Genomic DNA, 27,351 nt, shown 5'->3' on the forward strand with positions numbered 1-27,351 from the left:
GGGGTTAGTTGGCAAGTCCAAACACGGCATTGGGAAGCAGAGGTCCTGTCCTCCCTCTGAGCACAGTCCCGGCTCAGCGTCTGCCCCGGAGAGGCTGCAAGGCAAGAGGAGCAGCGGCGTTAATCTGCTGAGGGCTGAGAGAAACGTGAGCGTTACCCTGGGCTGGCCCCTTGGCTGCTCTCCCTTACTACGGAGCTGGAAGGTGGCCCCTGACTTCTTTGCAAAGGTATGAAGCAGACAAATTAAAAAATCAACATAATGGAGGAAAAAAAAAAAGATGCTCATGCACCAATAAGACTCATTCAGGTAGAAATAGCCAGGGCAGAGGGCAGGAGGGAGGGAGCAAGGGTTGAGAGAGACCGTGTTTAGGACACACCTGGTCTATGCTCCACAGCGCCGGTTTAGGCTCAGTGCACAAGGATCAGACATGCAGTGTGGCCCAGGCTTTGCTACAAGTCTCTTCTCCCCTACTTGGGCTGGGGAAAAGCGGCCCCAGGGGCACCTTGTGCTCCTCAGCAGGGACAGCCTGGCCGATGCGCTTTCCTGGCATTAGTCACCACCGACAGCAGGGACGATGGCACTGGGGATCCTGCTCTGGCCCAGTGGGGGCAGTGTGTAGTGATCCCTTAAAATGGAGCCTACAGTCCCCCCTAATCTCAGGGACAGCTTGTGAGCCACTGAGAACCTGGGATCTCAGGGGTGGGGCACGGTGTTGTCTACTGCTGGCAGAGGCCCCTGGTGACCAGCAAAGCTGTGGGTGGGGGCGGGTGCTGGGCGCAGTGGCTGCTCTGAGGCTGTGTGTGAGAGGGCACTGGGGGGGAGGAGGAGGAGGAGGAGAGATGGCTACTGGCTCTGTGACAGGGAGTCACGCTTCAGGAACCTGCAAGAGAGGGGAAGAGAAAAGCGACACAAAAGCGTCCTACAAAGGAACAGACCCGACCACAGCTGGAAGGAAGGCAAACCTTTGAATCAGGTCCTTGAAATACAAGCTGCAGGAAGCTAGAACATTTTGGTGGACTTCAAACTCTCTGCCTTCAACAACAATTTTCAGGTCTGTAAACGCTTTCGCTCTGCGTTGCTGGTTCAATTCCTTCAACATTTCTGCAGAACAGAGAAGACAGACAGGGCCAGGTTCCCATTAAGAGTTTTTTTTTTTTTTTTAATTAAAAAAAGTTTTTTTTCTTTTTTCAAGAAGTAGAGAAATAGGAAATACTTGATATTGTTTCTTGGCAAGACTGGCTCAACACTGACAGTCAAAAGAAGTCACAAACATAATGCATAAACAAGCAGCCACTGGGAGGGGCTAATAACCAAAGGAATCACAACTTTAAAAAGCAAAAAAACCAAATATGATACAAAAAATCAAACCCAGAAATTGAAAGGTTGGGGGAGAGATTCCCATACTGACGATTGGAAACATAGAGAATACATTATCACAGACAACTAAAAACTGTCAAATAACTACGGAGCAAGTTCTCCAAATGCCAATGGGTGCCGATGTATTGGAGACCAAGTCAAGCATGGCACTGTGATGTAAGATGGGCTGGATATGGTTCAAAGGAATCACAACCACAAAACCTGCAAAAACAGCGTCCCTTATGTTAGACACTCACAGCCATGGCGTGGGAGGAGACCCTGAGAAAGGAGGGGGCCGTGGGAGGCCTGGCAAGCACCTCCTTCTGTTTCACACTTGTGGGGACTTTTCGGGAAAGCAAGCAAGCAAGGGACAGGGACCCTCTGCGCCTCCTCCCATGTCCCAGGTGAGTCTCTCAGGACACCCACCCTCTCCTGGGGCTTTGACATGGGGCAGAGCCTGCTTTACAGCCCGGCAGATCCCAGGAAGTGGCCTCGGAGGCTCCCACTCTGCTGCACACCTACCTGTGCCCGGTGTCTTGGACCTGGGGCTGGCACAGACAGTGCCCGGGCCCATGGGCTCCAGACCTGGGGATGTCAGAAGCTTCTCCCAGACCCACCCCAAGGCTTAGAAAGGAGAAGGAGGGAAGAGCCTGCCAGTCACCCTGTTGGGGTTGCACACTCTCTTTCATTGGCAAAAGTTAGGGCCTTCAGTTGACCACTGCTCCCCACAACAGCCTCGCCTCATCTGCCTGCCCCCAGGATCCCCTGGGCAAAGCCTGCCCTTAATGTTGCTGGCAGCTGCGTGTCAGAGGCCCTGATCCTTGGGCCAGAGTGACCTAGACTGTCTTCAGGCCAGGCGATTTCCCTTGGCAGGTGTGTGGGAGAGGGTGGCCTGCAGAGCTGAGCCCTGCTCTCCAGCCCCACCGGCCATCGCCCCTGCTCCAGCCTCATTGGTTGTTGCTGTCCACATGGGCCAGGGCCGGCTGCCCGCCAGGACTCCTTCCTGGCCCCAGCCCTGCTTCTGACACTTGGCCAAGACCCTTTGTCTCTCTGAGCCTCTGCTTCTGCATCTGTAAAGTGGGGATTGAGGATCCTGCTTCTGCTCCCTGATTGCCAGGCAGGCCCTTTTTGGTGAGGACACACTGGGCTCTGCTGAAGACCAAGGAAGACGGTGGGAGGGGCTCCGGGAGAACACGCCACATGCATGTTCAGGGATCGGGGTTGGGGGCCCTGCCCTCTGGGAGCCATGGGCAAGGCCGTATCACTGACCCCGCCAACCCCAAGTCACACTGAGTCTGGAGTCACAGCAGAGCATCTCCAGGGGTGCGGAAGGGGGCTCTGGCTGGGACTTCAGGAAGGATCTACGTGGGGTGAGCTCAGACCCGGAGCAAGGGGGGTGGGAGCTACAGACAGAGACCAACAGGCTCAGAGCACCAGTGGGAGGACGCGGGAGGGTGTGGGAGGGTGCAGGAGCACGAGGGGGCAGGTGCAGGTGGACAAAAGGGCCATGGGCAACAGGGAACACAGTGAGGTGGTGGGCGGGGCCAGATCGCAACAGTCTTGCCTGGGAGCTCCAGCTTCATCCTGGGGCACCAGGGAGCCACAGGGGATTCTGGACAGGAAGTGGCAAGGTTAGACTTGGGTTTCAGACAAATCCACACAGAGGCAGGATGGGGAGTGGCTTGGGAGGCCAATGGGAGGCAAGATAGCGCCGTGCAGAGAGTTGAGCCTCGAAGCCAGACCTGAGGGTGAACCTGCACTGGGCCTCCCATCAGCTCTGTGACCTTGGGAAAGGGGACCCACATCCTCAGAGCCTCAGGGTCCACACTTGTTGAAGGTTCCGTGAGACAGCATGTGGCGGGCACACAGGGAGCGCTCAGCGGGTGGGAGTGTGCAGTGCTGCTGATGGTGATGGTCTTTCCGAGGGAGAGGTGAGAAGGAAGGCCAGAATTACACAGCAGCAGCAGGACAGAGAAACAGGAGCGTGTGGACCCCGTGGGGCTCAGTGCAGGAAGGAAGTGGGGAGGGGGAGGCATGGAGACCACTAACAGGTTTTTGGAGGGGATGGTGGTGGGACATCAGGAAGGGAGGGAACAAAAAGATCAGTTGTGGGGTGGGGCCTGTGGGACACCTGGGGGATGGGGTAGGAGGCGGTGGATAGAGGCCTGGGCTAGAGACAAGGCAGAGAGCCCAGCGGCGCCTGCGCACAGCCCGGGCGGAGGGGAGACAGCACAGGGCCAGTTGCAGGGCCAGGCTGGATAAGGCTCAGCTGCCATGCTCACATGCATCTCCAGAAAGAGTCACCAGCTGAATTAATGCCCAAACCACGAGCCAGGTAGATGACATCCTCTTTTTGAGTGAAGCGGTAGGGGAGGGGACAGAATTCTGGGCTGGGATTCTGAAGACCTGGATCCTGGTTCTTGTTCCAGCACTGCCACTAATTGGTGTGTGACCCTGGGCCAGCACCCCAGCTTTCTGGGCCTCCATTTCCTCTAGCACAGAAGGGCAGAGACACCTGCTTGGTAGCCCCCTGGGTGTCACGCTGCAGAGAGTGACAGATGTGGCCCCACATGCCTGCTGAGTTAATCAGTGCTTAGGGGCCTGGAAAACACAACAGCACACAAATGCCTACTCTTACTGGGTCCGAGGCATCCTGAGGGTTTCTGAAGACCTTCCTTTCAAATCGAGGTCCCGGCAATGATTCTATCTAAAGCCCCAGCCCCGGCCGTGACACCTTCTGCTCCAGGAATTCTGGAGCCAGACCTGGAAGGCGCTTGGAGGTTCAGGTGTCCCCATCCTAATGTAGGTGCTTTCTGCTCTCTCTGAATCTCACTTGGTGGAAATCTGGATTTAATAGTTGGGGAAGATTATTCACTTTCAGAAGAATTTTTCAATTTATGAAAGTGCTCACCAGGGGATTCCCAGCAGGCCCCAAGTACATTCCTAGTATCGATTGGCTGGTGTGTGCGGGCTGCTGCCCACTGCCTGCCCGGCCGGCGAAGCAGGAGCTTAGGCTCTCAGGCTGTGCCTGTCGGTGGGGAGACCCAGAATCCACAAGGGGACACCAGGACCCGCTGGGCACAGGCTGCCCTCCTCCCTGCCCCATGTTTTGGCAAAGGACACTCCCTGATCTCTGAGAAGCTTCCAAGTGAGGTGTGTGGGATTGCTGCGGGGTCTGGGGAGATCTTCCAACAACATGGCCTATTCTCAGGTGTGGGAGATTTGCAGGCCTCGGGGCTGGGTCTTCAGAGTGGACTTCCAGAAGCACCTGGCACCCTGCATTATCCTGCTCCAGGATTCTGCGGGAGAAGATGATGGCCTAGAGAGCCCAGGAGAAGATGGCCTAGAGAGCCCAGGAGAAGATGGCCTAGAGAGCCCAGGAGAAGATGGCCTAGAGAGCCCAGGAGAAGATGGCCTAGAGAGCCCAGGGCAAGATGGCCTAGAGAGCCCAGGGGAAGATGGCCTAGAGAGCCCAGGAGAAGATGATGGCCTAGAAACCCCAGGAGAAGATGGCCTAGAGAGCCCATGACCCTCCCTGCATGGAGGCTCGGTGGGGTCTGGCGAGTGGAGTCCTGGCAGCTGAGCCTACCAGGTGGGGTGAAGACTTGGCCTCAGCATCCGTCCCTGTTGGTCGGCCCCAGAGGTTGTTTTTGGGTCTCCTCGGCTTTGAGCGGGATGCCCGCCTACGTCTGTGGGACTGCACACCCTGGCCTTGCTCACGGAAGTGGCTTCCCCATGCTCAGATTTTTGTCCCAGGCCTCTCTGCCCCTTTCCTCACTTCCTCCTGCATGCCCAGGATGCTCGACTCAGCGCCCAGCATGGAGCTCCTCTTCCCGTGGAAGACGGTCCACTGCCCGCAATCCGCAGGCCTTCCCCAGACTCCTCCCCTCCCTCATCACACCAAGTCCCATCTTTTTACCTCCTAGAATTCTCAGGATCCAGCCTCTCCTGCCCTAGGCCCTCCAGCACCCTGAGTGAGCTGCCCTCATCTTTCACTTGAGTCACTGCAACAGCCTCTGAGGATGTCTCCCTGTTTCCAGCCTGTCCCCCTCCAGGCCACCTCCACACTGCAGCTCCTCACAGCCACCGGCCACACAAATCCTTCGGGGCTGAAGGGGCAGCACGGCCCTCTGGGAGGTCTCCCCGTTCCCTCAGCTCCTCCTCCACTCCCAGGGGACCCTTTGCTCCCCAGCGAAGCCTCCTTGCACCCCACACACGTCCCCACTCCAAGTCTCCGTCCCCTCCGCCTGGATCTTCCCTCCCCTTCCTCCATCTGGCCAAGCAGTATTTATCCTTCACCACCAGGGAAAGTGTTATTTTGTCCTGGGCCTCTTTGCCTCCTTCCCCTCTTCCTCCCACACCCTCTGCCCTCTGCCCTCCTCTGGAGGCTGGCAGAACAACTTGTGCTCACTTCTTTATCGATACTAGGAGTTGTAATTATTTATTTACATGTCTGCCTCCTGCACTAGACTATGTTTTATTCATACTTTTATCTTCGACACTCAGCACAGGGCCTGGCGCATATATATATATATATGGCTGGTGTGATGGATGGCAAATATTCTTTGTAGCTTCCCCCGTCAAGAGGTGGAGATGATTTCCCTACCCTTTGAATCTTGGCTGGCTTTGTGATTTGCTTTGGACTACAGAATGTGGTGGAAGTGACCCTGTGAAAATGTGAGTCACGGCCTTAAGAAGCTTTGCTCGCTTTCACTCACTCTCCAGGGACCCCTGGCACCACCACCATAGGAACAAGCCTGGGCTAGCCTGTTGGAGCATGAGAGACTGTGTGGAGCAGAAACGAGCTGTCCCAGATGAGGCATTTAGACCAGCCAGTCTCTGCCAATATCAGCCAGGCCTGACCTAGATTGGCTGAGTGTAGTCCAAACTGCTAAACCAGGATCACAATCTAAATAAGTGGCTGTTGTTAAAACACTCAATTTTAAGTCACTGAATTTTAGAATTGTTTGTTAAGCAGCAAGAGCTAACTGATACACAAGGCATGAATAGATGATGGACTCAAGTGCTCAGGGAACTTTCCCTGTGTTGGTTTCACCTTTGCTAGTTCAGTTTGAGGCTAATTCTTTTTTTTTTTTTTTTTTTAGTTGTGGTAAAATGTACCCATTTTAAAGTGTCCAGTTCAGTAGTGTTAAGTATATTCACACTGTTGGGCAATCCTCTGGAATGCTTTTCATCTTCACAAACGGAAACTCCACACCCATTAAACAACCACTCCCCACCTCCCCTCCACTCATCCCCGGCAACCACCATTCTACTTTCTGTCTCTATGAGTTTGACTATTTTAGACCCTCTTATAAGTGGAATTATGCAATATTTGTCCTGTGAATGGCTTTATTTCACCTAGCATAATGTCCTTAAGGTTCACCCACATGGTAGCATGCATCAGGATTTCCCTCCTTTTTAAGGCTGGCTAATATTCCACTGTATGTAGATACCACATACTGTTTAACCATTGATCCTTTGATGGATGCTTGGGTTGCTGCCACCATTTTGCTATTGTAAACAATGCTGCTATGAGCACTTATTTAGACTGTGACTCTGGTTTGGCAGTTTGGGCTACACTCAGCAGATCTAGGTCAGGCCTGGCTGATATTGGCAGAGACTGGCCGGTCTAAATGTCTCATCTGGGACAACTAATTTCTGCTCCACGCGGTCTCTCATGCTCCAACAGGCTAGCCCAGGCTCATTCCTATGGTAGTGGTGCCAGGGGTCCCCGGAGAGTGAGTGAAAGTGAGCAAAGCTTCTTGAGGCCATAGCTCCCATTCAGTTCTCACCCCCGAGTTATGGACCAGATGTCCCCTCTAACGACCCGTCTCAAACCCCATTGGTTCTAAGTGGTGAGTGTAAAATGGCTCTGTGGATGCAGCGGCAAGTGGCACGAGGGAATGGGGACTGGAAGAGGCTCTGCCTGGGGCTGGATGCTTTGCCTAGAGGAGAGTGAAGCCACAAACAGAACCAAGGCTGGAGATGAAGTTGCAGCCAAACTTCTGCATATTTTTCACCAAACGACACAAGTTATTTGTCAGAGACTAATGGGCTCGTTCTGGCTGGCCTATAAGGGCTGTGTGAGATGGTAATAAAGAGGAAGAGATGTCAAATATTAAAAGGCAAAGAATTTCAGTGGCTTTGCAGCAGAGAAGTCCATTAAATCAGAGCCTTGAGAAAGGTTGTGTGGCCAAATCATTTTTTTCAGAGCTCAAGTAAGAACCCAGCTAGGTGATAAATGCTTCCCATCCCATTGGTATGTATGACACATATTTGATAAAGGACCTGAAAAAATTATAAACTCAGAGCAGTTGTGAAATATACTGAGAAAGCCCAGCAAAGACAGTGTCAGGCAGGCCCAGAGGGTAATTCATCCAGGAGCAGGGAGCCCGACGCATGCTGACACTGTGGGGACAAATGGGGGCTTTACACAAACAGAACGTCCCGCTGCTGCTCCACGCGCCTCCCAAGCGGAATGTTGCCCTCCCTCCCCAGTCTGATCAGATATGCATTTCTTCCCCTACTTCTTTTCCAAAGAAGAGTTGGCCTCAGAATAAACCCTGAAGGCCAAGAGCGGGCCCCAGCTTCCAGGTGAGACAGAATGAAACCACCTGCGGGCGGCACCTGTGGGTCGCTCGTCCAGCCTGAGTCGGACGTGTGACACCTGAGGCCCTATGCAGGCAAACCCTCCTAGGAACCATGAAACACTCTGACTTCTTGCCTGGACTTAGGGTTTTAGTGAAGAGCCCTTCTGGCTTTCCTGTGGTCCAAATGGGAATTTCTGCCATTTATCTAAAAGGGAGCCAAAGTCCTAGGAACAGTTACAACCTCACCCACTAGCCTGCTGTTTCCAAACTGATGACACTGGATGACAAGGCCTATTTACTGAGCAGTGATATCTGGCCTCAGAGGTCCCCTCTGTGCCTACAGCCCCTGACCCAGGGCTGCACACCAGTGGGTGCGGGTGGGACTGAAGACTGCCTTCCAGCTGGAACATTCTCATGCCCTCTAAGATGATAGAAAATTTGCTTCTATTTTTCTCCTTAACATTTTTTGAAATCATCATAAAACTAACAGAAATATTCCCTTCTCTTTCCCTGGGTTTGTGCCCCTGTCCCTTAGGTCCAAGGATTGAACAGAGGCGGCTGCCAGCTTGGGCCGTGGGTAGTGCGACTGGGAGACCTAGATCTAGTCACAGATTCACCTCAATCCTCCTGTGACCTTGAGTGGGGGCTCTTTCTTCATCTAGGGTCCACCAGACCAAGGGCTGCCTTGATCCCTTATTTCCAAACTCCTTACCATGGGCTCCTGCAGGCTTCTATGACCTGACCTGACCTGTGCTCACAGCTTCATATTCTATCATGTTCCACACATCCCCCAACTCTCTAAGTTCACAGGCAGTTCATCCTGTTCCTTCACTTTGAATGTTTCTGCCTTTGGCCAGGGTTTCTCCTACACTTGCTTCCTAGGGTCCCATCCATTCCTTAAGCCTCACCCTATTGTTGTTATTATTTTGTAGAGACAGGGTCTCGCCATGTTGCTCAGGCTGATCTCAAACTCCTGACCTCAAGTGATTCTCCTGGCTTGGCTTCTCAAAGCATTGGGATTACAGGTGTGAGCCACCATGGCTGGCTGTAAGCCTCACTTAAAATCCCATCCTCGGCCAGGTGCGGTGGCTCACTCCTGTAATCCCAGCACTTTGGGAGGCCGAGGCGGGCAGATCACGAGGTCAGGAGATCAAGACCATCCTGGCTAACACGGTGAAACCCCGTCTTTACTAAAAATAGAAAAAATTAGCCGGGCATGGTAGCAGACGCCTGTAGTCCCAGCTACTCAGGAGGCGGAGGCAGGAGAATGGTGTGAACCCGGGAGGCGGAGCTTGCAGTGAGCTGAGATCGCGCCACTGCACTCCAGCCTGGGCGACAGAGCAGACTCTGTCTCAAAAAAAAAAAACAACAACAAAAAAAAAACCCATCCTCCAAAAATTCTTACGGATTCCCTCAGTTGCCATTAACTTCACTCTCTCCTGTGGTCCCATGAGACTTGGTACCTCTATTGGAGTAGAGACCCTTGGCTGCCTTATTACAGAGGAATGTCTGTCTGTCTGTCTCCTTTCTAGTTTGTGATCTTCTGGAGGGCTTTTCTCTCTGGCCTCCTGAGCACCTGGCGCCATGTTTTGCACAAAAAGTTCCCTTCTGATTGGAAGTCATTGTGGGTTACAGACCACATGCAGATGCATGCTAGGGGGTTAGATCACATTCTCTCAAATGTGATCCACTGGAACTATTTGAAATACCACAGTTGTGTGGAATCGGATGGACAGAATGTAAAAGTCAAGCCCCTCTAACTTCAGGCAACACTGGTGCTAATAACGGCGATAACCCTGCGATTCGTATGCAATCTACGGTTACTAAAGCATTGGCACATTAATTATTTAGGTCCTCCTTGGGGAGAGATTTAATTATTCTGTTCAGCTCCAATGGCTTTGAAGAGCCTTAAATGGCCTTCCTGGGAAGAAGTGACCACCCCAGCAGCCACCAAACACAGGTGCAGCCTGGAGCCCTTGAGGCCACTCTGCAGAACAGGGTTCTCTCCAAGCTTTGGGTCCCAGCTGCCCAGATCATAAGATCTACCCAAACAAAAACCAAGAACAGATCACCTTCATGGACAGTTCATACCTTGTGGGCTCAGAGTAGGAGTCAAAGGGTACAGTCTCTTGTTTAGGAAGGAACGGAGGAGGACAGGGGGCAGAGTGTCAGGACCCCATCCCAGCCCAAGGAACCTGGCCAGAGGGTGGGCATTGCAGAGGTGGGGGTGGGTCCTGGGCTGAGCAGGGAAGGCCATGGGCAAATTCCGTGGCTGCAGCTGGAGCAAGTGCCTGGTTTGGTTGACACTAGCAGCACGTAGTCCCTCCTGCCTCCAGCAAAAAGGTTGCTACTTGGCTCCTTCCCCTGCTTGGAGGATGGAGGCCGAGGGGTGATGGGAATATTCCGAGCGGGAGAGGAAGAACATGTCATGGGGTGCGGGCAGGGCTGAGAGACCTTGGGAGAAGGCCAGGGCTTGGGAGACTTGGGTGAGAAACAGGGTCAAGGCCAGTGGTGTGAAGAGCTCTGGAGTGGCCAGAGCCAGAGGTGGAGAGGACTTTGTGTGGGGAATTAAACATCCAGGGGAGTCAAGGCAGGACCTGGAAGAGCTCTGTGGGGACTGGAAGCCTGAAGGTGGGCTGGGGGAGGGCCAGGTGAGGGCCAGGCAGATGGGAGCAGACAGAGGGGGAGGCATTTAGGGGTAGGGTGGCCCTACCGTCCTTTTATGAGGTAGTTGGCCCCACCAGGGGTTAGAACTTGTTACCAGGGAGTGGGGTGTCCTGAGGTGCCTTGGTCCTCAGGGCCAGAAGAGAGAGAGACTCAAGTCTGGCCCCAGAAACTGAACTGAATCCAATGTCTGGGGTGGGGGTGAGGGTGGGTGGGTCTCACTCCTCCTCCTGTGCTCATAGCCCTCCATGTATTCATGTGGAAGAACTGTGTTTTGTCTACAGTGTTATTTATTCAGAGGTGCTGCTGCTTTTCCACTGGAGGTAGGCTCTTGGAAGATGGGGTGGTTCTTGGCTGGAGGGATTGAAGAAGCCAGGATAGATAGTTGGGGCCAGAGGCAAGAGCCAAGTTCAGCACCTTGGAGAGCTCTGAGTGCCCTGGGGTCAGGGCAGAATGCCAGGGGAGCTCTATAGGGGTTAGAGGGTGCCCTGGAGCAGCTGACCATGTCCACCGCTGAGTGAGGCTGGGGCCCTGACATCCTCCTTCAGAGGCAGACTCAGACCCCAAGTTCTGGGAACCTCAGATGGCTTGTGTCTGTTTGGCCCCTTTGTTTATTCATTAAACTGCTGTTTCCTGTGTGCCAGGTACTGGCGGGGGGAGGGGGGGTGTTGGGGTCACATGGAAATCGGCACGTGTGCAGAGCTGGGGAGCTCACAGTTTAAAGGGAGACACACTCACAGAGCGTTTGTGTACTTGGAATGCCCTGTGAGAGGAGTCTGACCGGGGCAAGTGCTGGGCAGAGGTGGCGCCGAGGAGGAGATGGCTGGTTCTTCCTGACGGAGTCAAGGGAAGACTCAAAAGGTGAGCAGGAGCGCCCCAGCTGGCTGCAGGGGTGAGATGTGAACACAGGCTGAGGTGTGAGAGGGCCATGTTAGGGATTGAAGGTCACTGGTGTGGCTGGCATGTGCTGTGTGCACACATGGTTGTGAGTGTGTGTGCATGCATGTGTATCTACGTGTGTGAGCATGTGGTGGGTACAAAGGTGTGGGTGTGAACATATGCTGTGTGCAAACATGGAGGGCGTGTGTATGCACCCCTGTGTGCCAATGTATGTGTATGTGAGTGTGAGAGCATGTTGTGTGGGTGTGTGCATGCATCCCTGTGTATGTGCCTGTGTAGGGGTGTGTGTGTGTGAGAGAGAGGATGTGGCATGGGTGTGTGTATGCACCCCTGTGTATGTGTCTGTGTAGGGGTGTGTGTGTATGTGTGTGTGTGAGAGGAGGTGGTATGGGTGTGTATGCACCCCTGTGTATGTGCCCATGTATGTGTGTGAGCATGTGGCATGGGCATGTGTATGTGCCCTCATGTATGCATATGTGTATGGAAGCATGTGGTGTGGGGACGTGTAGGCATCCCTGTGAATGTGCCCATGTGTGTATGTGTGAGAGAGAGACAGCATGTGGTGTGGGGGTGTGTACGTGCCTGTATGTGTATGTACATGCAAGCACGTGGTGTGGACGTGTGCATGCACCCTGTGTATGTGTCTGTGTGTATGCAAGTGTGAGGATGGGTGTATGTGTGTCCTCTTGTGTACAGTGCATGTGAGCACGTGGTGTGGGAGTGTGTCCTCTTGTGTATAGTGCATGTGAGCACGTGGTGTGGGTGTGTGTCTGTGCCTGTGTCTGTGTAGATGTGTGTGTGAGACAGCATGTGGCATGGGTGCATGTCTGTGCCCTTGTGTATGTGTGTGTGAGCATGAGGCCTGGCATGTGAGAAGCAGAGGGAAAAGCTGCAGATCAAGGCAAACCTGTATCTGACAGTGAAACAAGCAAACCAACCCATCATCTTTTTCCCCTAGCAGGCTGGAGGCCACTGGTGGATTTCACGAGGGAGGCTGAGAGCATCAGCTTTGTCTCTGACACTGAAAAGGTTGCTGGAAAGCAGCCGCGAGTGGCCTGACCCTGCACGCACGGGCCCACCTCCCCATGCTCCCCTGGCTTGGGGCTTTCTTTCTCACACCATCATGAGCTCCCTTCTTCTGGGCTGCCCCCTGCCATTCCAGCCCTTTCTGACCCCTCGTCTGAATTTCCCAGGCCGTAGGCAAGCACCCAAAGCATATCATCAGGTGCCCACAAGGCACAGGACACCAGGCCGACACCTGGAGCTGGGGTGGGGTGAGAGCTGCAGAGGAGGGGGCAAGAGGTGAGCAAGACAGCTCCTGTCCCAGGGGAGCACGCAGCTCAGTGTGGACATAGGTGCCCACAGTGAGGAGCTGGATGAGAGAGCTGCAGGGATGGTCAGCTGTGGTGCTAGAGGCCTTATGAGGAAGGAGGGGTGGGTGGCCAGGGCTGAGGGGCCGGGAGTGGGGCCAGGAAGTGCAGGGCTGTGGAGCGACTGCTGGCTGTCTCCAGTGGAGAACCAGACACATATGAGGGGGGCATGTCACTCTGAATCGACTAGCTCAGCACCTCAGTGCATATTTACAGGCCTCCTTCATGCCAGGCCTGGACCATGAAGAGGAAACCACTTTCTGTCCCCAAGGAGCTCAAGTCTGATGGGGAAGGAGCCACTGGAGTGGACGGAGGTGAGTTTGGCTGCTCAGCACTGGAACCCCTTCCTACTGGGGACAATCCCAAGATGGCGGGATCTGGGCCATGTCACTGTGGGGGCCCAGGGGAGGTAGCTCCCTGGTAGCTGGTGTGTGGCCATGAGGCCTGGACTTGGCCGGTTGGGTGCTCTGGCCCTGGACTTCGAAGTTCCAGGAAGGAATGCAAAGACAGTGATGGCCATGGTGGCCGTGATGAACTTGCAAAGCTATGCTCCCCCAGGGCCTGGGCAGGCTCTGCCATAAGTGGCATTTATCATAGGCCTGACATATCCATGCGTCTGTCCCAGTCAGGGCCTGGGATGCCAACCACAGGACCCAGCTCTGTCAGTGAAGCAGAAAGGTATGTATTGGAGGTTGGGGAATGAGGCTGGGAATTGGGGCAGGAATGGAGGCAGTGCAGCCAGGCCCGTCAAAGAGACAGTCCCCCTGGGGTCCTACATGGGTGCAGTCTCCCCTGGGAGCCCGCTGCCCTCCATCCCCAGCCAGTGGGCAGCCCTAGGTTCCAGGAGTGGCTGGCTCTGCATCTACTCATGAGACCACCTCCTACTGTCTTTCCATTCGGAGGCCCCGGCTGGCTGGCCTCCACTGGGGGCTGGTGGGAGCTGGGTGGACAGCTGTTGTGGGGTGTAGGGAGGGGCTGGCTGGGAAAAGGCCGAGTGAACAGCCTCAGGGCTTCTGCATCCAAAGCTGCAGACCCACAGGAACGGTGTGTTTTGGAAATAGAAGGGTCACAGGGACCTGGACGAGGAAATGGTATTCCTCCATAAGGGATGAGGAGCCCAACAGCCACAGATGCAAACCCAAAGCCTAAATTCCTATGTGCTCATGAAACCTCGCTTTGTTGTGTTCTTCCTGGAGACCTAATCTTTCCAAGATCTGGTCAGCTACGGCTTTGGGAAAGTCAGCCACCTGCAGCAGGTGACGGGCCGGCTCAGAGAAGGAGTGGAAAGAGACGCAGAGAGAACCGGGCATGGGGCAGGCAGGAGAGAGCCACAAGGAGATGGGAGAACACGAGTCTCCTCCTCCTGCTCCAGTAAAAGCCATTACTTCCCAAGAATTCTGAGAGCCACAGTTCCAGCAAATGAATCAATAGTTTTAAAGGATTTGCAAGAATTAGTGAACCAGAGCCAGGAGTACAATCAGTTTAGTTACCTAGGTAAAGAGGGAAATGAAATGGAAACCCCAGATGCCAGGAGCTAATGACAGCTCAGAACACTGCGAATCCCATCCAGGGAGGAGTCACAGCTGGGAGGATGTGGGGTTAGGAGGGAAGGGGGTGGGGGGAGAGAGAGAGAGAGAGAGTGTGTGTGTGTGTGCGTGCGCGTGCATGTGTGTAGAGACCCCTCCCTTCTCTGCCCACTCTGTGCCCTTCATGGTCTTCCAGGAGGAAGACCCTGGAAGAACCAGGTCTGCCCCTGGTTCTCTGGGCCCACCCCTCCTGCCCAACCTGGCCCAGGTCAGTTTAGGGCAACATGTCTGCCTCCTGCCATTTCAGGGGAGGTAAAAGCCCAAGAGTCATTTCTAGTTTTTCATATTTCTAACGACCTTTTAAAATTATGCAATTAATCTCCACATCATTAGAGGAATATTAGAAAATCTTAATAGGCATGAAAGAAGAAAAGTGGAATTGTGCCCTCCAGGTGATCAGCCCCCCGCCGCAGGCCCTGGCACAGAGTCAGGGGGTCAGGTCTGCCTTAGGAGGCCTATGTCAGGCCTGGGGGTTGGGGGGACCATGCAACAGTTGGGAGTCAGCCCCTCATCCTGCCAAGGGTGGAACACTGCTTTGGTGCACCTGTGTAGCAGGCACGGTGCCCAGCACACCCCCCTGCCCATCACACCGGTCGGCGAGTCCAGTCGTGCCCCAGCTTGTGAGGAGGCACCCGGCCTGGTCTCATGAGGTCCCAGAAAGGACCAACAGGTGGGCTGTACTGACACCCCCATCCTCCCAACCCCCAGGTTGTGCCTGGTCTCCCTGCGTCCCAGGCCAATCCCTCCTCCTGGGTGTGTGATCTTTGCCTGCTGAATCCTGTCTTCCAGTTAGCCCGCGAGCTCAGGTAGGTGGAGCCGCCGCCTTTCCCTCCCCCGATATTCCCAGAGCCCTGTGCAGCCTCTGGCACTCACTGGGCTCCACGTGACGATCTACACGCCTGAGACCCCAGATGCAGGAAGGAGAGGCCTAACTGGGCACACGGCCCATGCTCTGGGGCCTTCTGGCTCAATTCTCCCTGCATGGGACCTTTCATGGGTCCCTACCATTTCAGCTGAGCTTCTGGCTTTACTGACACCCCTCTCTGCTTGGGTCCCTACCCACATGTATTTAACTTGACAGTCTGTTTTTCTTGGAAGCAGAACCTACCAGATTCTGTGATAATACCACGGCCCTGTTTTTACAAATCCAATGGACACAGTTACCCAAGAGTTCCTGTCCTGCGCTGGCGGGGCCAGGCCTGTGTACTCGGCTGCAGCCCTGGGTTCTGGGGGCCTCAGCTCTAAATGAGCCGGGCACCGGCCACTGTGTTCAGAGGCTGACTGGGGGTGGCAGGGCAGCCACACAGTGGGGGGACCATCCCCTACGTGAACACAAACACTGAGAAGGACCAGTCTCCCCAACAGGCTGTGTCCAGCACGGGCCACGGGTGCTGCTCACGGGGCACCCAGCACTCAGGGAGCCCCCACTGTGTGCCGGGCCCTGTGCAGGGGGCAGAAGTGATGCAACAACCTGGCTTTCTGCCCTCAGGGAGTCTTCTCTGCATGTACAGTTATCTACTCTGTGGGGCAGGACTGTGTGGAAGGGAAACGGAGGCTGCGTGGGAGCCTGGAAGAGGAGGGTGGCACCTAGGCTATTCCCTCTGCCAGGGAATTCCTTCGCCCTCGTTCAGAAAACATCTACCCATTTGGTAAGATCAGCTGCCACTCTGTGGTCCCATCACACTTGGCTCAGCACTCTGCTGAGTCTGTTTACTTCTCTCTGGACCAGGGGTGGCTCATGGACAGGGACTCCCAGCACTGAGCACCCAGCAGGGGCAGAGAGGTGTCTGCTGGCTGAGTGAATGACCCTGACCAAATGGGAAGAGAGACGCCTTCCTGGCCTGGGGGCACTGAGATGCTGCAGCCTGGCCGCGTGGGGGTCGTCATCAGCTGAGTCTGCGGTCCCCTGTGGTCACACAGGACCAGGTCCTCCTAGACTCCACAGCCCCCGGCCCAGGGATGAGGAAGGTGCTGCTCGGCCCACCATGGGCCACAGCCTTCCTGCTCAGCTCAGCCTCGGTGGTGAATAACGCTGCCCCTGCTGTGCCACTTCCGGGCTCTCTGGGCTCCCACACTCTGCTGTGGAGGCCCAGGCTGGCTCCCTCTCGGGGTGGGTGCTGCCTCTGGAGGGTGGAGGTGAGGGGAAGGGACTGAGGGTGGCCCTGCGGGGCCTTGATGGAGCAGCAGTGGGGACCATGCACCTCTGAGGGTCTGGGTGAGTGGGGGCTGCAGCCAGGCCTGGCTGGCCTGGGGGATCAGGAGGGTCTGCAAACCAAGCTCTGGGGCTCCCTGAGGTTCCAGGAAGAACCCCGCCTGTCCCAGCAAAGGTGGATCCAGGAGAGGAGTGGGCTTGGCCACCTCGGCTGCCACCAGAAGCTGCCCCCTCAGCTCCTATCTGTTCCCCTCTGCCCCGGGAACTTCTGAAACCACTTCCTTCCTCCCTGGACTTCTGCAGGCCGAGGTATGACTGTTCTGTCTCCCGTTAGCAAGGTCTGCAACATTGCTCTGAGCAGCATCCTCCAATGTGGTGCACCTGCTCGACAGGGGTGCAAAGGTAGGTGCTGGGGTGGGGGCAGTCATGGACTTGCTCCCCACTCCGAAAAGCTCTCACTCCTCAGGAAAGCTCTCAAAAGCAGAGCCTGCATCTGACTAGTCTCTGCACCCCAGTGCCTGGCATAGCTTCTGGCCTCAGGTAGGTTTCAGGTAAGGTCTGAATGAGTGATTGAGGGAAACAGGTGCTGGCTTGGAGAAGATGCTGTGGGATAGACGGCACTGAGCTGGGTCTTAAATGGACAGGGTTTGAGCCACCAGCCATGCAGGAAGGGCTATCCACAAGCAGAGACTCAAGGTAGGGAAGCACAGAGTGACCAGGGATGCTACAGTTGGGCCAGCTGGGTGCGGGACGATGGAGGGAAGATGTCAAACAGGGAGGAGGAGAAAAAAATAATGCAGAGAGGGGCAGGACCGTGGCAACGACTGAACTGAAGTGCTTTAGGCATTTCCAGAAATCCAGTGTTCTTCTTCCCTCGGCAGCGCCTACCAGGGAAAGCAAAAGCCTGCAAGCCTGAGTGCCTGGCCCGCTCCTGGCCTGGAAAGAGGAACAGAGGGAGGACGGCGGGGCTGGGTGGTCTCCCGATCACAAGCATACATTTCCCAGGCATCTGGGCAGTGATGGAATTGTCAACCTGGAAGTCACCTCGAAGGAGAAATGACCATGTTCCTCAGATAGAACAGACCCCGGGCCCCAGGGTGGAGCACGCACTATCCATGAACTCAGGGTCCTGGGGTGGAGTCCAGGGCCCTGGGTGGCAGGGCCAGGAGGAGCAGCCGGGTCTACACAGGATGGCACTGTGCAGTGGTGGTGACGCTGAGCAGGGCCTGGTGAGCACTTGCTGGGTGATCGCCACGTGCTGGCGCTGGCACTGGCACTTCACACTCCTCATTGCTTTTGAGTTTTGGGAGAGGTGCAGTGAGGTGACCTGCCCAGAGGAGGGAGGCTGATCTGATCTGACATCTGCCATAGGCCTGTCCTGTCTCACATTGGTTCCTGGCCTGTGTACTGGGCTCACCTGGAGGCTTTAAAAACATACTGAGGCTCAGGCTTCACCCCACAAGTTTCTGATTCAAGAGTATGTTTTTGCCTTTTTGTTCTCACTCCCAAAGTGTCCGGATCTGTGCTCAGAGCTCAAAGAAATTTACTGAAAAAAATAAAATTAAGGAACGACAGCTCAAAGAGCCAGCAATTTATGCAAATGAATGCAAATAAATACACACTTCCATACATATGTTTATGCAAATATTCTTGTGGTCCTTGCAAATCACTCACCCGCCTGCAAGCAGCCACCTATGAATTCTTGGTGAGAACCCCGGGCAGAGTGCCCGGGTTAATGACAGGTGGTATCACGACCTCCCAGAACAGACATCTCTATTAGCAAACTCATCCCAGAAGTCCCCCAGGGAACCTCACTGAGCCTGACTCTGCCCACCACAGCCCCCTCCCCTACTCACTCAGGACTCAGGGCTCTCTCAAGGCCACTGGCCAGGGAGGGATTGGGAGCAACTGCCCAGTAGGCACTCCAAGGCCACCAGGGCTGGGCACAGAGAGAAGGGCCCTGGCAACTGCCAGGTGCCTTATAGCTGCTGGGAGGACAGCTGTGACCACAGAGGGTCGGGCTGCCTTTACCTCTGTGCCAGTCTGGGTGGGCCAGCCTGTGGCTGAGCACTTGATCTTGGGTGCTCCACATGCGCTGTCTGCCTGACCACACCCTACAGCTCACTTTCATAAAGCAGGAGGCACTGGACTTCAGAAGGAAACTCACTCAGTCACGATCAGAGGTGAGTGCCCCATGCACATTTCCTCAATGGACGCTCCTTGCATATCCAGCCCTCATTTGCAACCCCTTCTGCCGGGCTTTGCGGAACAGTCATGGTCTCCATAACTTCAAGGCACCCTTGCTTTGTTGCCTCCAGGATAAGCAACTTCTGCAACCTGCTGGCTTTTGGCCTTGGTCCCCGAGAAAGACTGAGAGGAACTGCTCTCTTCCCACAGGTCACCGCACACTGTAATGTCCTCCCCAAGCTGAGGCTGGGCACACTGCTCTAGTTGCTGCCTGGGGTGGAGGGAGCTTGGCAAGGGGGTTGGGATGTGGCTCTGAAGATCCACCCGAGACCCCTGCCCTGGTTTTGGGGATCCTCGCTCAGCTTGTCTTAGGCGGCCTTGGAAAAGGCACATGCAACTTGTGATTTCTCTAGTTGCTGCATCTGGGATGTGGATGCTGTCATCATTTGGGAGGCTTTGGGGAGCTCAAATATGAGGCCCCTGAGGGCAGGGAGTTTGGTTTGTTGTGCAGGGTAGGTGCTCAGTACATTTTTGTTGACTGATGTATAGAATGAGTTTTTCCTCCACAACACCTATGCCTCAATATTTTCTCCAGTTGTCCTTGTGACTTCACAACTTGGGGTGAAGTGTGGGCCTGTCCCACCAAGGTACTCATCTCTAAGAGGGCAAGAATGGAAAGTGTCCCCCATGGACCCAGTATACAGCTCATATTTGGAAAAGGTTCTTGATATGGTTTGGATATTTGTCCCCTCCAAATCTCATGTGGAAATGTGTTGGCGGTGGGGCCTGGTGGGAGGTGTCTGGGTTATGGGTGCGGACCCCTGGTGAATAGCTTGGTGCAGCTCTCACGGTCATGAGAGGCCTCTCCGTCTATTAGCTCATGCTAGGCCTGGCTGTTTAAAGAAGCATGGTGCCCCTTCCCTCTCTCTTCTGTCTGCCCTCACCTTGTGATGCCTGCTCCCCTCTGCTCTCCACCATGAGTAGAAGCTGCCTGAGGCCTCCAAAGAAGCAGATGCTGGTGCCATGCTTCCCGTACAGCCTGCAGAACCATGAGCCAAATCAACCTCTTTTCTTTATAAATTACCCAGCCTTAGGTCTTCCTTTAGAGCAATGCAAAATGGACCAGGACAGTTCCCTAGTTGAAAAGGTAAGCTCATTTAAGCATGGGTCTCACTTTTGGCAGGGGTACTGGTGGTAGGGAGATGGCAGAGGGGTGTCAAACCCTTCAGGCCATGATGGAATTTGAGTGACTAGTGTCCCATTGGGCACCAGAAGTCAGTTCAGGTATGATTCTGTCTCACCAAAGGCCTGTGACAGCAACTTTTTCAAGCATAGAAATCTCTGGGCCCCTGGTGACAACACATCCCTCCAAGCCCTGCGCCCCTCGTAGCAATCCAGCCCTTCAAGCTGTAACACAAGGTGGATTCCAGTCCAGTGGAGAGAAATCTGCCATGTGGTGTCAGGAAACAGGCTGGCCTCACTGTCCTCAATCCTAGTTCTTGTTGGTCCAACTTTTCAGGAAGAAAAAGAGCTCTCACACTCAGAACATTCTCCATCTGAGTACCAGCGGCTCTAGCTCAGCCACCAGCCACCCGAGTCACCACCCAGGCACGTGAGAGAGGCCCAGGCCGTGGAGAGCACTATCTCTGTGCACTTTTAAAGGGCAATTTTATTCTTTAATTACCTCAGGCTGGCCCTTCACCTCCTCAGCTTTTCTAGGCTGTTTGGGAGATTCCCTATGGCTCCCGTCACTCTGTGGTTGTGGGAAAAGGGACAAAGGAGATAAGGCATCTCCTTTGGAGGGGAAGGGGAGTGATTGGCCCCGGAGCCTCCTGGCTGGTTGGTGGTTGGCCCTGCCAATGAGTCTGGGGTCTGTCCCATGGCAGGCTGCTGTCTTGAAGGACTGGCCCTCACCCACATGCCAGCCCTGGGCACAGCGGGTGCTGCCCTCCTCTTTGTGGAAAACTGGCTGGAAGGGGAGAGGTGCAGGGAGGGCCCACTGGATACATGTTTATTGTTAACTGGACTCATCAAACTGATGGCAAACAAACCCAAGACTGTTAGATAACATCTATCCCCGCCTCCTGGCCCTGGGTAAACATGTTCTGTGCGGTGATCTTGCTCAGGGTCACCCAGGATCTAGAGTTGAGACCCCAGGCCAGTCCAAAGCCCAGAATCCAGAGACAGGAACAAACTCAGAATTTACATCCACAGCTCAGAGCTTAAAATTTAGAACCCAAAGCCCCAGCCAGAGCCCAATGTTTGACATAGTTCAACCAGAGGCTAATGTCGACCTAAAATCCTGGCACTGAGACACCTGGACAGAGTCCCAAGAACCCTCCCTGCCCCAGTGTGCTGGAAAGTTCCCTCTGCTGCCTTGAGCCATCTGATTGGCACCTGACAATGTGCAGTGTATTAATCATGGTCAGGGCTTTTCAACATGCAATAAAAAGCTTTTTAAAACGTTCCGATGGGAGGTGATTAACTCTATTAAGTGGCATTACGGATCTTCCTATCTGTTGCTTTCATAAACATAGTTGTAGGCGCAATGTTTTATTATGGGCATAAAAATGTCCCGCATTACAATGCATAAGCGCATATTGATGTTATATTTCTGTAGTGTGCCAGGCGCCCCAGTCCCCAACCACTCAGAAAAGAAACTACACGTCTTAATAATTTATGTTCCAAGTTTTAACCAGGATTATCAATGGCAGCTTTTGAGCTTTCTCTTTTGGCAACACAATAGATCATAGTAAAAATGCACCGACAAGCGATGTGTCCGTTTGATTTTTTCCACCTGAATCAGCAGCCCAAACTCCAGACACAGCAGTTTAGGGCAACCAGCACACTGAAGAATTTAAGTCTAAGCATTTAATCTGTTCTTTCCATAAATTTCTGCTGCTTGTGCTTTATAATGATTCTACCAGAGGAAGTTTATTTATATCGCAGATTTTCAGCATCAGCACATTGAGAACACAACGGCAATCGCTCAGTCAATAGCTTACAGCCATGTATAATATCACTCCGGAAATCAAAAGCCCATTTGGAGAAAAGAAGGCTCAGATTAAAGTCACTTTAAGACATCAATAACTTGGAACTGGCTGAAGAGAAGTTATAAATATCCAGGGTGCGCATATGCAAATAGGCGCTCGCAGACGCGCCACCTCCGCGGGCCCGGGAACCTCCCGGTGGTCCCCTCCCCGGCACACGTGACGGCGGAGCCACGGGGCGGGGCGGCCCGAGTGGACGCGTCACCACCTCCTTCTCCTGCCGGGCACAGGCAACCCCGCCCCAGCCCGCGGGGACCCAAGGGCTCTAGGGCTGGGGCGTAAGGCAGGCGAGGAGGGGACCCCTACCTGGAAACCCCAATAAACTCAAGATAAGCACACTTCTGGGTTGCTTGCTACTGGGCCAAAGGGGCGCTTTCATGACACCCGCCTCGTGCCTGCAACCATCTATCTCACTCCATAGCATTCGTCCTCAGCTGCGGGGTTTGGGGGCTGGGAGTAGCGAGGAGCAGCGAGGAGCAGGGCGCGGTAGGGGAAGCCCAGCACTTTGAAACGCCTCCTCCCACCTGCCACCCTCTCGGAGACCGCTGATGAGATCCACTCTTGGAATCCTCAGGGCAGCTCTATGACAGATTGCCCCCATTGTACAGGCCAGGAAAATGAGGCGCAGAGAGTCACTGGTCCCAGGCCACACAGCGAGTGAGTGGCAGAGTGGAGATTTGAATCCGGTTCTGCTTAATTCAAAGCCCTGCATTTACGGCTTTCAACCCACCGCTGTGTTTCATTGCTTCCTGCTCACCCTTCCCCAGGCAGTCAGGCTCAGGGCCCAGGAAGATTTAGGGGTTCCCTGGGAAGGTAAAGCCCAAGTCCAAGGAGCACCATAGACAGTCTGTAGGTGGGCCCAGGCTGGGGAGAGGTGGCTCGGGAGGTGAGCTGGGTGGGACCCCTGGGAGGGGCAGACCCCTTGGAGGAGCCAAGGCAAAACCCAGGGGGATCTGGAAGTGGGGGCGGGGCAGGGCTCTCTCCTCAGGTGGTAAGGGGGCCTCTTGCCTTTGGGGAGGGAGGGAAGGCCAGAAGCGCCCACCAGGAGGGGCTGGTGAACTCAACCGCCAGAGAGCAGAAGCTGCAGTCCTAGAAACTGTCAAGGCCTCGCATGGCCAAAGGCTTATCTTGGCCAAAGCCCCCACCATCTATTGATCAACAAGCAACAAATGCCTCCAGGAGAAAGAGGAACACTCGATCACTGCTCAGAACATGACGTGGCCCTGCACAGAGCAAAGATCCATCAAAAAGGGAATTTCCTATGGTCGGTGGGCGATAGTAAGACAGTAGGGTTAAATCCTACAAAAATATCTAGACGAGACGATGTGAGAGGGCAGAAAAACTGAATTAAGTTTGTGATAAGACCATTGAAGCTGATCACTGAAAGTCAAATTTTTTCAGCATTACTTTTGCTGAAAGACCCCCTAGGAGCCCAGAGAGCCCCCTCTGTACCCTTGCTGGAGCTGCCCCATCCTCCTGGGTTCTACCCTCCCTGCTCTGGTGCCTACGGAGCACCTGGAGCTTGTGCTTCAGTACTGTGGGCAGCACTCATCCTTTCAGCTGGAGCTATTCATTCACTCATACACTCAACAAGTGTTTACTGAGCATCTACCATGTGCCAAGCGCTGGATACGCAACTGGCTGTCCCCTTGGAGCATGGATTCTAGAGGATACCTGGCGACCTGCCCAGGGTCTCCTCCTATACAAGGGCAGGCACAGTTCGGCTGGCTCAGGAGTGCAGGGCAGCCATAGAGAGAGATGTTCTGGAGCATGCATTTGGGGGTAGTTGGCTCCAGAGCTCCCAGCAAATAGCTTTTCAGGGCCTCAAGCCTCAGTGACTCATCATCTCTCTTCCCCTCTTCCCAGTGGGCCTGGGGGTTGCTCTTGGGTTTGGAGATTCTTCCCAGGACAAGTGCCCGCGGGCACTGTGGGGGCACCTCTACTCGGCCACGAGTAAGGCCATGTCCTTCCAGATAACTGACCTGGTCCCAGGAGCAGGATTACACATACTCTTGTTCCCTCTGCCACTGCCCATGCCAGGAGGGGTTCGGGCCCAGCCCCAGGTGCAGCTCAGCAGGGCAGGGGCCTGGCCCTGTGACGAACCCAGGGGGAGGCCATGCCAGGTGTGCAGATGCGGTCTGTCTGGGGGTGGGGATACAGCTGGCGCCTTGTCAGGAGCCTGGGACCTTCTGAGGTTGGGCTTCTCTCCTGTTAAAACATTTTTCATGGTTTTTTTTTTGTTTTGTTTTTTGTTTTTTGAGACAGGGTCTTGATCTGTCACCCAGACTGGAGTGCAGTGGTGAGATCATAGCTCACTGTTACCTCAAACTCCTCGGCTCAGGCAATACTTCCACTTCAGCTTCCCAAATAGCTGGGACTACAAGTGCATGCCACCATACCCAGCTAAATGTTTAAGTTTTTTGTAGAGATGGGGTCTTGCCATGTTTCCCAGGCTGCTCTTAAACTCCTGGCTTCAAGTGATCCTCCCACCTCAGCCTCCCAAAGTGCTGGGATGACAGGTGTGAGACACAATGCCTGGCTTCTCTCTCTCTCTCTCTCTTTTTTTCTGAAACAGAGTTTTGTTCTTGTTGCCCAGGCTGCAGTGCAATGGCTCGATTTCAGCTCACTGCAACCTCTACCTCCCGGGTTCAAGTGATTCTCCTGCCTCAGCCTCCCAAGTAGCTGGGATTACAGGCGCCTGCCACCATGCCTGGCTGACTTTTTTTTTGTATTTTTAGTAGAGATGGGGTTTCACCATGGTGGCCAGGATGACCTTGAACTCCTGATCTCAGGTGATCCACCCACCTCGGCCTCCCAAAGTGCTGGGATTACAGGTGTGAGCCACTGTGCCTGGACAGCTTCTTGCCTTCTTACTGACCTGGGAAGAGGCTGGGGAACCCCTGGAGCTTCCACGTGGGCCCCAACTGCCACCTGCCACAGGGGAGGGGCTGGACTCCCAGAAGGCTGGAGCCTGGTGAGCTGGGGGCTGTGGGGACAGTTATCTGTGCCCCTTGTCCCTTTTTGGCTATGAGAACCAACTCTTGTTGGGACAGAGTGTTCCCCTTCCTGGAATTCTCCTGCCTCCTCAGGCCTCTCTGGCGGGGCTTGAACACCTGTTTTTGGCAGCTCCTCATGTGGAAGCTCTGGTTTCCATTTGGCAGCTGCAGGGGGTCCAGGGATGGTGGCTGGGAACCCTGATAAGCCCACACTTGACTTTCCCAGGGAGGACAAGCTGCCTTGGCTCTGGTGAGAGCACCTGTGTAAATCAGAAGAGACAGGCTGAGGGGGAAGCAACAGGGAACTGAGGTGACCTAAGCCACCTTACGTAAAGCCAGGTGTGATGTCAGCATACTGTCTTTCAGTTGGTGAGGCAGGGGGTGGTCCATGCCTGCCTGGTCTCTGGCCCAGGCCATGTCCCCAAGACCCTCCACCTTGGAGAGAAGAGTGAGTCACAAAGAAGAGACCTGTCTGCCCTAGGCTGGCACTTGGGCCTGGTGGCTTCCACATGGTGTGGGGGTCCAGGGAAGATTTCTGGAGGAGGAACAGGCTAAAGATAGGTCTAGATAGGGGTGGTGTGAGGGGCACTGTGAGCAGGTGCAGTGCTGTGGTGCACAGGTGGCCTGAGCAACAGGTGAGGGGCTTAGTGAGAAAGGAGGACCCCTGAAGGGCTCCAAGCAGGGGAGGGCCTGGCCAGGTGGTGCGTTAGGAAGATTGCTCTGACCACGGAGGCTGGAGAAGATGAGGAGGCAGCACGCCACCCAGGGAACCCTGAGGGGTGGGAGGGAGAACTGAGACCACAGAGGCTGGCCAGGCCTGGAGGAGGGCCTGGCTGCAGGAGGCCCTGGGGAGGAAGCCTGGTGGGCTGGATGATCTCATGGGGAGGCTCAGGGCTCTTTAGCGCTGGGCACAGTTGGGTATGAGTGAGGGCACCTCCTCTGATCTGGGACCAGCTGCTCATTTTCCAAATGGGGAAACAGGTTCAATGGTGGGGGAAGCGGGAGCTGAACTGAGCCGAAGCCAGGCCCCTCCTCTGTCCTCACGCTGGACACGCACCTGCCAAGCACTCACATAGCCAGATCCGGGACTCGGCGCTGAGAATGGAAGTGAAGATGAGGTTGAGGACAAGGCTCTGGGGCTGAGGACCCTGCTGACACTCAACTGCCTGGTGTCCACCCACTGACCCACTGGGTAAGCATGGGAAAGTTACTTCACATTTCTGAACCGAAGTTTCCTCCTCTGTAAACGGAGGTCATGAACATACCTACTTCAGAGTTGTAAGAATTAAATGGGTCAACATATGCAACATGCTAGAAGAGTGTCTGGAAGGTAATAAGCTCAGTAAGTCCCCCAGCGCCGCTGCTGATGGGTTGCTCAAGTTGCACACTGCACAACTCCAGGGGGTGCCATTCGGCTCACGCACATCCTAGGTTTCCTTCGTTATGACAATTTTCTGTAGGTGGCAGGCAAGGGTCCTAGAAAAGGGTACCTTTTTACATTTCATACACAGTTGCTAAATCGGTCAGCGGCGGGGGTGTTCTAAAGTCACTCACAGTTGAGTGGGGGAGACAGACATGAAAATAGACCATCAAGATGCTGGCTGGTGGGGAGAGTGAGTGAAGGCTGTGCTGCGCTGGGGTGAGCTGAGGAGAGGCTTACTCTTCCACGCTGAGGCTGGGGCCTCCGAATTCTGACCAGAAAACCGGGATGTCACAGATACTCTGGGCCTCATGGGTCTCTCCTGAGGAGACCTGGTTCCCAGGCCCTCCGACCAGCCCAGCAATTTGAGCGGCGCAAGGCAGTGAGGCTGTGGCTTCAGCTCCCAGAGGCCAAAGTCCCCTTTCCTCTGCGTCAGCATGTCAGTGTGAGTTCCTCTGCCTCTGCACTCAATTCCGCTGTGGGAAAGGTGGGCGGACACAAACTCAACAACCGGAAGTCCTCTTGGCAGCGGCGGCCCCTGACTGGCTCATCATTCACCTCCCATGACAGACAACGGGATGGCCCCTCATGGACGGCCACCTCCCCTTCCCCTCCAGACTGCTTCGGCCCAGAAGAACGGAGCCTCATGCCTCTGGGCAGAGGAGCCACGGCCAGTGTCAAGGGGACGTGGGGCCTGTGCTGAGCAGCTGGGGGGTGCTTCTGTGAGCCTTGTGGGGAGCCTGAATGAGGCTGCCTGCCCTCTAATCTGCTGCCCCGCTCTAATCAGCAATTGGTGAGGCCAGATCTTGTCACCCTGTCAGCCCCAGACTTAGCAGCCTGTGCTGTTGGGGGCATCTTCCCCACCCTGGTGTCCAGGGCTCAGGGGGTTTTCCTCACAAGCCCATGACGCTCAGGCAGGGCTTCGGCTCTAGGGGCACAGGCTGGGAGCTCTGCAAGGTGGAGGCCCCCACCCTGGAGCTGGCCTTGGTGGAGGAGGGTGGGACCCTTGAAGGGTGTGAGTAGGGTGGGGGAGGACAATGGGGAGGAGGGTAGAGGAAGGATGGGAAGAGGAGGAGG

The 27,351-nt window shown here is 54.8% G+C and overlaps 1 protein-coding gene and 1 long non-coding RNA gene across 5 annotated transcripts in view; one reads left to right on the plus strand and one right to left on the minus strand.

Moving 5' to 3' along the window:
* KLHL29 (kelch like family member 29) overlaps nt 1-27,351 on the minus strand; it is a 322,115-nt gene that overhangs the window by 22,382 nt on the left and 272,382 nt on the right. For all 4 annotated transcript variants that reach the window (XM_525706.8, XM_009442100.5, XM_009442101.5 and 1 more), the window contains one exon: nt 963-1,101. In XM_525706.8, coding sequence (XP_525706.3) covers nt 963-1,101 — 139 coding nt within the window. The remainder of the gene's footprint in view (nt 1-962; nt 1,102-27,351) is intronic.
* LOC134807940 (uncharacterized) lies at nt 11,297-21,962 on the plus strand. The gene is made up of 3 exons (XR_010149608.1): nt 11,297-12,815; nt 13,100-13,561; nt 15,178-21,962. It is a non-coding gene; the product is annotated as an uncharacterized LOC134807940 (long non-coding RNA).

This window comes from Pan troglodytes, chromosome 12 (assembly GCF_028858775.2).
Source record: "Pan troglodytes isolate AG18354 chromosome 12, NHGRI_mPanTro3-v2.0_pri, whole genome shotgun sequence".
NCBI classification, from domain to species: Eukaryota; Metazoa; Chordata; class Mammalia; order Primates; family Hominidae; genus Pan; species Pan troglodytes.